The sequence below is a fragment of the Agelaius tricolor genome, unplaced genomic scaffold (assembly GCF_023055355.1).
Source record: "Agelaius tricolor isolate 1412-34295 unplaced genomic scaffold, bAgeTri1.0.p SCAF_23, whole genome shotgun sequence".
Lineage (NCBI taxonomy): Eukaryota > Metazoa > Chordata > Aves > Passeriformes > Icteridae > Agelaius > Agelaius tricolor.
In genome coordinates, this window is record NW_027269283.1 from 1828031 (window position 1) to 1839844 (window position 11814).

Genomic DNA, 11814 nt, shown 5'->3' on the forward strand with positions numbered 1-11814 from the left:
CCTGGCAGGGACGTGCCTGGACAGAGGGACAGCCCTGCACACAGATGGAGCAGGAAGGCTTCCCCAGCCTCACCAGCTGGGGGAGGAACAGCCTCTTCCAGCACAGGCAGGTCCACACGTGGGTCCACCTCTTCTGTGCTTGCCTCCTGCTTGCTATCTTGGGATATGGCCTGGCTGCAGACTGATTTAGAAGTGGCCACCATGCCCTTGTGACTCCAGATAAGATTACTGCTCCCTCAGACCTGCCTAATAAGGTGCTGTTCAGCACCAAGCTCAGGAGCCCTCAGCCAAGAGCTGACCACCCCAGGGGCTGTGCCAGCCATCCTTCTGCGTGGGGAAAGGCTTCCTGAGTGGGATGTGGCACCAGGAGGCTGCTCAGAGCTGCCCCAGCACAAACTCAGAGCAGGTGGAGCTGTCCTGAGGATCACATCTACACCAGTGCCCAGAGAGAGCTGGGCAGCTGTGTCCCAGCTCACCTGGAACAGGTCATCTCACTGGCTGAGGAGGCTGCACAACACTTCCCTCCATCCCAAAATGAGTAAATGTGCAGCCTGCACAGCTGAGGTCAGTGCTGTACCCACGGCCCCACGAGGACTCTGTGCAAGGCAGCTTTGCAAAGCACAATCCCACCTTGCAGATAGACCCTGGGTGACCTCTGCTCCTACACAGTGGCAGAAAGGGCTTTAGTCTGGCTTCTCAGCCTGTGAGGACAATGGAGGCTGGGCTAGATGGCCCCTTGAAATCCCTTCCACTCTAAATTCCACCACTCCCATGATCCTGCACTGCTAGCAAAGCATCCAAGGGCAGAACCTGCATGGTGAGCTGGGTCTGCTCATTCCTGTGGACCCCAAGGCTGACAACAGGGCTCTCTGAGGCTGTTTTCAGGCCATCCTGCTCTAAGGGCTGTGCTGCACCTTTGGCTGCCTTACCTTGCAGCTCTGGTTTCTTCCCAGACAGGATCTGGTAGAAGATGTGGTAGCTCCGCTCTTTGGGTTGCTGGAAAATCACTCTGGATTTTTCCAGAAGATCTAGAATGAAGTAGGGCAGAGGGATCAGAGCAGGGCTTGTCCCTTCCCAGAGCTGAGCACAAATTGGTGGGATGAATTCCCTCCCCAGGGCAGCTACTCACAGATGTCAATGTCTGCAGAGGCCAATTTCCCTGAGGGACCAAAGTGGATCCGGATGAACTTGCCCTGAAAACACCCACAGGAGGTAAGTGCTGGGCTTGCCTACAGAGCTACAGCTCTGAACAGCCCCTAGAAACCGAATTCATTTCCCACTTCTTGAGCTTCTGCTGATGCCAGGCAATTTACTGAACTCTCTAAAGGGGTGAAGTTCTCTGCTTTGTAATGTGAAGAAGCTCAAAGAGCATTGCCCAAGGGTTTAAATACCAGGCAGGCAGAAATTTCACTGACAGCAGATAAACCCCTGTCCTCAGGTCTATTCTTACCACTGAACCATTCTGTGACCCAGAGCCTGCCTGCAGCCCCTGCTCCGTGCTGGGCTCAGGGTCTCCCCCAGCAGTGCCTCCCTGCCCTCCAGGCACAGCAGAGCCAGGCTGGGCTCAGCCAAAACGGTGCTGCTTCCTGGAAGGGACACACTTGTCTGTCCCAGAGCACCCCAGGCTGTGCTCAGTGTCCCTCTGAGCCTTGGGATGTCACAGGCTGTGACACCAGGGCCATTCGTGCTGGCCACCATTTGCTGCACTGAAAAACCAGAAGAACGTGGCTCTGGGGGTCCAGTGCCACTGGGAAGCAGCCCCAGCTCCCTGCCACATGCCTGTGGCTCCCAGGGCACAAGGCCACAGTGCCACCCACTGTGCATGCAGCCCAGCCAGCAGCCACAGCTCCCTGCCCCACTCACAAAACGCGAGGAGTTGTCGTTTCTTATGGTTTTGGCGTTGCCAAAAGCCTCCATGGCTGGGTTAGCCTCGATGATTTGATCCTCGAGGGTGCCCTGGGGAACAAAAGCAAAGGGTGTGTCACACAGCCAGAGGGGACCTGTCACCAAGAGCAGGAGCAGTGCCAGGGGCTGCTGGCTGCTCTCCTCAGCTGTGCCAGGGACCTGCTGCCCCCGAGGCATCTCCATTTATCAGCACAGCTGGGGTTTGCAGCAGTGCCCTCTGTGACCTTCTCCTCACCCAAACTGGTGAGGAGAGGGCCACAGAGCTGGCACCAGCCCCAGGCTGCTGTCCCCTCTGCACACAGCAGTCCTTGCCCCCTTTCTTAGGAGCTACACTATGTAAACCAAGAGCAAGCTCGTGTTGTCACAACAGGCTGAATCATTTCAGGCTCTCTGGCATCAGGCATTTCCTCTTCCACCAAACCAAAGTCTAGGAGAGCTCACATAAACAGCACTTTGTGAAACAAGGTCCCTACACCGACAGCATTGCAGGGTCCCAGTGTGATGGGAATACACCACAAGTGCCAGCTGGAATGATCTGCTGGGAATACTGGGGCTCTCCTGAGCAAGCCCCAAGATGAATCCTCTCCTAACCTTGTTTTCCTGCATGTGTTTCTCTGCTCAAAGGTAAAGAGACACCCTCTGCCTAATGCAGGTAAAGCAGGAGAAGGATTTGAGGAGAGGAGCAAGAGACTGCTACACCACATGAAGGAGGGTGGGGTTTGACACCTGCTACAGAGTTTGGTGGCACAGACACCTGCAGGACTTTTCATGAGAGCTTGGCCCATACTCTGACACATTCCAATCCACAGGGCTTTCCTCAGGTGGGGAACACCAGCTCTGGGCTCTGCCCACTCAGAGCCACCCTCTTTCCAATGCTGGAACCACAACTGCTCCCCACCTCTGCAGCTCCAGCTGTGTGAAGGGCAAAGGAGACAGGGAGCAGCTGTGCATCACAGTTACCAACACACCTGAGTATCCCTTGAGCTCTTATCTCTAAATTCAGCCTGGTCTGGGCAGCCCCAAGACCCACAGGTTCAGCCCCTGAGCTGCCTCACCCTGTTTGTCCCAGTGGGCACTCATGTGATGATGAACATCCCCAGGCAAGGGTGTGCACCAGCTGAAGGCTCAGAGAAACCAAGGATGTGTGACTGAGCCCTTGGGGTGTTGGGAGCCCCAGGGGCTGAACCTTTGCTGGGTTTCCTTGGAGCAAACACCTCAGAAATGTCCCCTAGGCAAGGACATCAGCTCTGGATAGAAATGAATGTTTCCCTTGAAGGAGAGGCTGGAGTCAGAAAGGCAGAAAGAGATGAAACAGCAAAGCTTCCAGCTGTGGGAAGGAGGCAGATACAAAGCCAAGAGGAGAACTAAACACTGCCCAGGTGCTGCTCCCAGACCTAAGGAGGAGGCCCCACACATCACCCCATCACAGCTCTGTGGTGCAGCAGAACTCTGGCCTCAGCATTAAAGAGACCACAACACTTACCCCAGTTTTAGTGGCAAGAGCTGCCTAGAGAAAGGAGAGAAAATTATCTTTAGAAATCCAGAAAAGCCAGGAAAGAACCACAAGAAGCATGGTCAGAAAAGCAGGGCATGACCATTTAGTGCCAAAAAAAAAAATCCAAGAGAAAAAAAAAAACCTCGGAGGATTAAACTTTATAGGAGAGGCCAAAAAGTTGTTAAATAGATTAGCTCAAGAAAATAAAGAAATGCATCAAAAAGCAAGAACTGTTAAATCCAAACTTGAAGAAGAGGAAAGAAAATAATGCTGAAGTATTGCTTGTCTGATACCTAAAGCAGCCAGTTTGCTTCCTCGAGGGGAAAGCAGGCTGGAGCCTCAAAGTATCCAGAAGAAATAAGCAATTGCAAGGGCAGCTCAAAAATAACCAGCACCAAAGAAAAGCAAGATTCAAAACAAGAGCAAGAAAAGCATGAGGTAGAAAAGGGTCAAAATCAACAAAAGGAGGGGAAAAAAAGGAGAAAATGCTGAAAAGCAAGGCTTAAAAGAGGCAAGGTGAGAAATGGAAGGTTTACTTCATCCCTTTAGTGTTCCTTAAGAGGATCACTGGGGTGTTGAAAGAGGAAGAGAAGAGAAAGAGAACAACTGAAGCACCTCTTCCAGGCTGCATGGATTGAGCAGCCACATTAAAAAAAAAATCCATTTCCCCTTGAGCAAAATAATTTCAAGCCTTGCTTGTTCAAAAGTCAGAGAAAAGCCAAGCCCTGGGTGGGTCAGACCAAAATGCAAAAAGTTGGGGAAGAAAAATTAAGAAGAAAGGGGAAGGCAGGGAAAAAAAAATTTAAAAAAAAAAAAAAAAAAGGAAGAAAACAACAAGAACTTGTTTGAAAAGAAGATCTTACTAATTTCTTGCCCGGTGTGTCGCCCAAGGCTGCGACAATGGCAAAGTACTGAATGACCCGCTTGGTGTTTACAGTCTTACCAGCACCAGATTCTCCGCTTAGAGTGACAGAAATACACAGATAAGGGCATGAGGCAAAGAACAGGCACAAATTCTCCACTTAGAGTAACAGAAATACACAGATAAGGGCATGAGGCAAAAAACAGGCACAACCATCCCAGACAAGCCAAGCCTCGGAGGATGGCGAGGCTGCAGCACTCGCTCACCCCCCAGCCCACAGGGGTGCTTGTGTTTGGGGTTTGCCCTCGGAGCCACACCAGCTCCGGGCTGTCCGTGTGTCCCTTGGGAGCCACAGCAGCTCCGGGCTGTCCGTGTGTCCCTTGGGGGCCACACCAGCTCCGGGCTGTCCGTGTGTCCCTTGGGAGCGACACCAGCTCCGGGCTGTCCGTGTGTCCCTTGGGGGCCACAGCAGCTCCGGGCTGTCCGTGTGTCCCTTGGGAGCCACAGCAGCTCCGGGCTGTCCGTGTGTCCCTTGGGGGCCACACCAGCTCCGGGCTGTCCGTGTGTCCCTTGGGGGCCACAGCAGCTCCGGGCTGTCCGTGTGTCCCTTGGGAGCCACACCAGCTCCGGGCTGTCCGTGTGTCCCGGCAGGGCTCAGCTGCGGGCCCGGGGGCTGCAGCTGTCCGGGATCAGCCCGGGGGCTCTGAGCACGGCCGGCCTCGCTGGGGCACGGTGGGGATGGCAGCAGGGGCACGGTGCCGGGGTGCAGGGTGCCCGCTGCCGGGGGCTGAGCTCATCCCTATAGTTAGTGCTGCTGTGCCATTGTAATCCCGGAGCACAAAGAGCCGCGGGGAGCGGGGCCGCCACCGGACACTCGCCAAGCATCTCTCCGCAGCCCCTGCCTTTCCTAATTAGGCCATGGCCGAGGCTAAAAATGTCCCTGGCTCCTGGCAGCGGCGGAGGGTCCTTTAGAGTCCTTTATATAGCCCTTATCTAGATGTCACTTGAAATCAACCTGGCCTCCACCCTCCCACATCACCCTTCTCCCTCCGGCCACCATCTCGCTGCGGCCTTGGCCTCCATCTCTGCTTTCCCCCGGAGGGTGCCGGGGCTCGGGGCGCTCCCGCAGCTGTCGGGGTGCGGGGGAGCCCGGCCCGCGCGGGGCTTTGTCACCTGGCACGGTGGCGGGGCAAGGGTGACAGCTGCCGGCATGGGGAGGGGACACTGCCGGGGGGGCTGCTCCGGGCACGGGGCACAGAGCACAGCACGGAGGGTCTCGGGGCAGGGCGAGGAGATGCAGGGACACTTACGTGATGAGCATGGACTGGTTTTCACGGTCTGCAAGAGAAGGAGCCGGTGTTAGGGCAGCGCTGCCGAGTGCCAGGAGCCCGGGCTGGCCGGGATGGGGTCCCCCAGGGCAGGGCTTACTGCGGAGCATGTCGTTGTAGGCGTTGTCGGCGATGGAGTAGATGTGCGGAGGTGCCTCCGAGCGCCGCTTGCCCTTGTAGGCTGCCACCACGGGCGCCGTGTACACCGGCAGCCACTTGTAGGGGTTGATGGTGACACAGAAGAGCCCCGAGTAGGTCTGCAGGGGGAAAACAGGCAGATGAGGGGTGTCCCAATGTCCCTTCACCTCCCCACCCCACCCCATGGGTGCTGTGGGCTTACGTAGATCATCCAGTGGGAGTAGCGGCGCTTCAGGTTGTAGAGCACAGAGGCCTCGTTGAGGTGTGTCAGCATGGCCATGTCCTCAATCATGTCAAACTTGGGCGGGTTCATGGGCTGCACCTCGTCCTCCTTCACCACACGTGTCTGTCAGAGGAGGGGGACGCGTCAGAGGGACCCCAGTCCTCACCGAGCACCCTCTGCCCTAAACCTGCCAGGTGGGGACAAAACCCTGACAGTGCTGTGCTGGGGACAGCCTTGGGGCCTGTGCGTGCTGTCATCCTGGCAGGGCTGCCCAGTGTTTGGGTGACAGGCCCAGGACAGCCCCAGCAGCACCCAGCCACAAAGCCCAGCTGGGACAAGCACACCCAGCTTGTTCCCTCCTCAGGGAGAGGGTTGAGCCTGAGCTCAGGTTGTTGCTTATTCCCTCAAAATGTGCTTGACACTCCCATCCTGTGTTCTCCTTCCCAGCCTAAAAGCCCATGCCAGTGCTGTCTCTTGTTCCTAAGACATCCCTGGTTATTTGGGCAAACAGCTGAAGCCTGTACTCCATCACTTAAAACTGGATTTATTTAATCCCACGAGACCAAGCACGGGGAAAATATCACGTTACGTATCTGGCCTGGGTGGAGAAGCTGGATTTAGCAAATGGTCTTGTTAATAAAGACTAAATTAAATCTTTCAGAGGTTTATCTTTTTTATGGGTGAAGGTGAAGCACGTGGTGTTAAAAGGCGCCAGGTGTTAAAAGCAGGAGGGTACACAGAAGGAAAGTTTATGTCTCAAAACTTTCTGCTGGAAATGCTTATCCAGGCAAAGCTAATATAGTTTCTGATTTTGTAAATCCATGACAAATCAATAAAAAGACAGTTTCAAGAGGAAACAGCAAAAAAGGGTTTAGAAACTGCTCTATTCTCAGAATTGGAAGGTGTTCTAAATATCTGAAGAAATTTCTAAAATTTATAACTCCTCTATGACAAATTTCACTTCGGAGAGAGCAAATCTCTTTACTTGCTTTCCAAAATTCTGACAAAAATATTTTCAAAGCCTTGACACTTTTCAAAAACAATTATATATCTCTTTTTTCACATTTAGCAGGCACAAACTCTTCTTAGTGCTATTCTGACTAGAGAAGAAATAGAAAGAATAAAGTCTATCATCTACTGCCGGTTGAGGTCCTTGATCTTTTCCCCCAGTTTCATACCAGTGTGCTCTGCAGTGAAGTTGCAGGGTCATGAGACTTCCATAGTGAAGAAAGGAACATTAATTAAGCTCATTTGCAGCTAATTGCACTGGATATTATCTTGACAAATACCAGCTGGTCCTTGCTTGCTTTGCCGCGGAAAGCCGGAGCCTCTCCGCCCGTCACAGCCTGTCCTCCCAACAGCTCACCCCACCGCAAATCTGGGCTAAAAGGAGCAGGAATTGGCCAGCTCACCCCACTGCAAATCTGGGCTAAAAGGAGCAGGAATTGGCCAGCTGGCCCCTTACCTGTTCCAGGCTCCGGGATGAGCCGGGCACTGGTTCAGCATCACAAAGGGCTGTGCTGGGGCTGCTCCCCCATGCAGGAGCTGTGCTGGCCAGCCCCACCGTGCTCTCGGTGTGTCCCACAGGGCTGTGACAGCAACCCCTCGGTGGGAGATGCTGAACTGGTGCCACTCTTGGCAAGGAACTGGCCTACGTGTGCTGACACTGCCGTGTGTGTCCCCCCGGGGCACGACTGATCAGGGTTATCAGCAAGAGCTCATGGCTTCAGACGTGATCCTGTCACACGTATCCCCCTCCACACACACTTGTTCTCCCTTGGAAAAGGAAAGGAATTTGCTTACTTCCTTATCTTTGGTTTCCACAGTGACTTTGCCACCAGAGCTTTCTTTTATTTCCACTTCGATATAGGCTTCTTTCTCATCTGGGATCCAAGCTCGCTTCTTTCCTGGAGGGGACATGGGGAAGGGAAAGGAAAGGAAAGGAAAGGAAAGGAAAGGAAAGGAAAGGAAAGGAAAGGAAAGGAAAGGAAAGGAACATAAAACAGGTTGTAATGTAGGAGACCATGTGAAATTGTCAACTGAAAGCCACATAAATGCAGTTTGATAATGTGGAAGGACAGTGATTATTCCTTCCTATGTTCTTGGTCATAGCAGCTGGGATTTCTTTGCCTTCTTTGTGTTTGGCAGTTTTTTACTTTGATGGGGTCAGCTTCTAGCCTGACAGAAATCTGCTGCCTCATGTGTGCCTGCACTCAGACTGTCATGAGAAGAGGAGAATGTGAGGAAGCAAAACCCTTCTCTTCTGCCAAACTGCAGGGAACAAGTTGGGCCCTGGATCCCAAGCCATGGAAGAGCAGGGTGGCTGGGACACAGAGGACACCTCCAAACTGAAAGAGCTGCAGAAGGCTTTGATACCAGTCCCCCAGCACTCCTGTGCCCCTCAGGGTCGGGGGAGATGAAGGATCGCCTCCCCACACACCTCATCAAACCAGGGGAAAGTCAAAAACCTGCTTTTCTCACTTGAGTCCTCCAGGGTGCTGGGGGAAGGAATTCTGCAGTGCCTGTGATGCCTTGAGGAGCAGCACAGGGAGAGGGGCAGGGATGACTCCGGAGAGAGCCACGGCAGCGGGGCAGGCTCGGGGACACACCCGGGCTGGGCTGGGCTCTGCTCGGGGACACACCGAGGCTGGGCTGGGCTGGGCTGGGCTCGGGGACACACCTGGGCTGGGCTGTGCTCGCCTCGGGGACACACCCGGGCTGTGCTCGGGGACACACCCGGGCTGGGCTCAGGGACATACCCGGGCTGGGCTCAGGGACATACCCGGGCTGGGCTCAGGGACATACCTGGGCTGGGCTTGCCTCGGGGACAGACCCGGGCTGTGCTCCGCTCGGGGACACACCTATTCTGGGCTCGGGGACACACCTGGGCTGGGCTGGGCTCGGGGACACACCTGGGCTGTGCTCGGGGACACACCTGGGCTGGGCTTGCCTCGGGGACAGACCCGGGCTGTGCTTCGCTCGGGGACACACCTGGGCTGGGCTTGGGGACAAGCCCGGGCTGGGCTGGGCTGGGCTGGGCTGTGCTCGGGCACACACCTGGGCTGGGCTGGGCTCGGGGACACACCCGGGCTGGGCTCGGCAGCCCGGGGCTCTCTCTTACCATCGAACGGCATGGTCTGAAGCTTCAGCTGCTCCGTGTAGCTTTTCCGGAGGTACGGAGCAGCCTCCCCAAACTCGCTCATGTCCAGCAGAGACATCCTGTCGATCTGAGGGAGACTTGGCAGCAGCAGAGGAAGAGTGAAAGACACCTGAGCACTGAAAGGAGGGAAGGACAAGGGGTCAGTGCATGGGGAAGGTGCCCACTGATGGGTTGAGAACCACGAGTGACACGGTCACCAAACAAGATTTTGATTTTAAGGAGTGAGAGAAGACAGGGACAACAATGCTAGCTGATAAAAATTACATTAATGAGACAATTAATGATACTTTCCCTTCTGATGCTGTCATCCCCCCATTGGAAGTCCCAGCTGGGTGAGCTGGAATCACTTTGCTGTCAAAATCCACATTCCCACTTTAGGTGAGATTGTCAATAACAGCCCTTCCTTGATAAGCTCAGCTAAAACTCATCCCAGCTCTACAGACTCGCTGGTGCCCTGCACAGAGAGCCAGGGCTGTTCTGCTGAGTGATATCGCAGCAAGATAAAAGCAAGGCTGGGTGGGAAGACCCTTCTAGAAGGCTGCTGTGGCAGCTGCTTGGAAAAGCACTTTTATGACTGTGCTTCTTAATATCCATCTAATGCAGTGCCACCCTGCAAAGCTCTGGAACGCCACAGCCATCACGGATGGAGCCACAACTTGGCGAAACACACAATCCTCAGCAAAAATGCTCATGATCCAGGTCTGTCCCACCCTCCCCTGTGGCAGCAGAGCCAGCCCCTGTCCTCTGGGATCAGCCACCCTGCCCGGGTGAAGCGGGTTAGTACAGGGGACACACGTGCACACAGACATGCTCTGTATTACTGACCTTGGTGCTAGGACTGAGTGGCTCTGTGCACGCTGCAAAGCCCCTTTTTATTGTGTCTGTCAAGGTCAGAGTGGGAAAAGATATGTCAGAAATTCCCATGTGTCATGTCCACACAGCTCCATTGGTGCTGCTGTCCCACTGCCCGGACAGACACAAAAGGCAAACTTCACTTTTATCTCTCTGCAAATGCAGCCTGGTTATTTTTATTCCTGTATTGTCAGGCGAGTACAAAGGCAGAGTGAGAGCCTGCAGCTTGGGAAGGCAGCACAGCTCTCCCAGCCTGCTCTGCCTGCTCCAGTGGGGAGCTGAGGAATGAGAGCTCTGCCAGTTCCTCCTGCACCTGAGCACTCGATCCCATTGCTCCTGCCTCCCACCATGCCAGCAGAGCTGCTGCTTGGTGGGATGTGTGTGGCTGCTGCCTTTTCCAGCTGGAACATCCCAACTTCTCACTCAGCTCTGGTTTAGCTTCTCCCAGACACACTGTCTGGAAGGGGAAGGACCCTGGGGCTTGATCCTCCACGTTCTGCTCCTGAACTCCTCACCTTGGTATGGGAGCTGGTTTTGTGGCTAGGCCAAGTTCATAATCTCTCAACAGAGAGGTTGCTGGGTTTCCTGCACACCATTTTAGCCAGACAGCACCCAGAGGTGCTGTGTACAGCCTGGAGCACACCTCCATCCTGGCAGCACCACCATGGGCTGCCCAAGATGACAACAGGACACTCTGGGGCCATGCCAGCTCAAGGAAAAGCCACTTAGCTGCTGACATCCACAGTGCAATGAGGTTTCTACCCTGGAGAACCAGGGCCAGTGGCTGCAGGGTTTGATGTTTATTCCCTATTCAGCACCTCTTACACCCCAGAGTAACTTGGGGCTGCTGTAGTTGGGGAAACTGAGGCAGGGAGTGGTTAAGGATCAGCTGTGCAGTGCTGTGCCAGGCTGGATGTGGCACAGGCCCTGTCACAGCCAGAATAGCAGCACCAGAGGCTGCTTTGGGCATGTGGCTTCAGCCTGGGCACACAGCCGAGGCTGCAGAGAGATTTTTGCAGCCCCAGCACCTGCCCTGAATGCAAGCCCCAGCCATAGTCAGTCTTTCCATCCAGCACTCAGGGTTGCTGCTACACCTCCCCAGTCTGGGTTCCCAGTGCCATCCTCTCTGTACCCCCAACAGAAAGGTCCCTGCCCTCCCACCCTGCTTTGGAGAGAAGTCTGGGAGATTTGTGGGGTGGAGGAATGTGGGAAATAGTAAAGGTAATATTTTCAGAAAGCTGGAAAAGCAGGCTTTAGAAACAGAAAGAACAGAGAATCAGCTACAGCTGTAAAGTCTGAAGGTAGCAAAAGTTACAATAGTATAGCAAGTAAGGACATGAAAGAAGAGTTTGAGAAAACCTGCAAACACAGAGGAGGACTGCAGAGCCATCCCCTGTGGGCTGAGCCCCAGCAGGGAGGATGGCTGGGCTCAGGGATGGGTTGGTGTTGCCTTCACTGGCAGCAGTGTCAGTGCTTTGCAGGGTGCCAGGCTCCCCCAAGAACTGAAATGCTCCCATGGAGGGGAATCTGTAGCATGAACAAAGACTTGGGGTACAGCAGGATAAAATGGGGTGCAGGGCCCCATCCCCATGTGCCATGTGGGCACTCCTCAGCAGGTTAGTGTTCAGGAGTGCAGCTCCTCATCTGGATTTGTGAGCAGCTGGTGCAGAGCTGGACTCCACCATTGCATCTGCTGCAGCCCCCCAGAGGAGAACACGGGGACACCAGTGCTGAGGTCCCTCTTGACCATGGCATGCTCAATCTTGCCAAGATGGCAGAGTTCCAGCAACCTGAAGAGCCACAGGCTCTGGGGGACCACAGAGCCCTCTGAGGTTACCCTGGTGGTCTTCT

General features: G+C 54.6%; 1 protein-coding gene across 1 annotated transcript in view; it reads right to left on the reverse strand.

Moving 5' to 3' along the window:
* The window catches only part of MYH7B (myosin heavy chain 7B), a 35111-nt gene extending 25942 nt beyond the window's left edge, over positions 1 to 9169 (reverse strand). Inside the window, exons 1-10 of the mRNA XM_071446517.1 lie at positions 9073 to 9169; positions 7755 to 7858; positions 5931 to 6074; positions 5691 to 5847; positions 5573 to 5600; positions 4264 to 4360; positions 3389 to 3412; positions 1864 to 1956; positions 1130 to 1193; positions 930 to 1028 (exon numbers count right to left, since the gene is read on the reverse strand). Coding sequence (XP_071302618.1) covers positions 930 to 1028; positions 1130 to 1193; positions 1864 to 1956; positions 3389 to 3412; positions 4264 to 4360; positions 5573 to 5600; positions 5691 to 5847; positions 5931 to 6074; positions 7755 to 7858; positions 9073 to 9169 — 907 coding nt within the window. The remainder of the gene's footprint in view (positions 1 to 929; positions 1029 to 1129; positions 1194 to 1863; positions 1957 to 3388; positions 3413 to 4263; positions 4361 to 5572; positions 5601 to 5690; positions 5848 to 5930; positions 6075 to 7754; positions 7859 to 9072) is intronic.
* Between the last annotated feature and the right edge of the window lie 2645 nt (positions 9170 to 11814).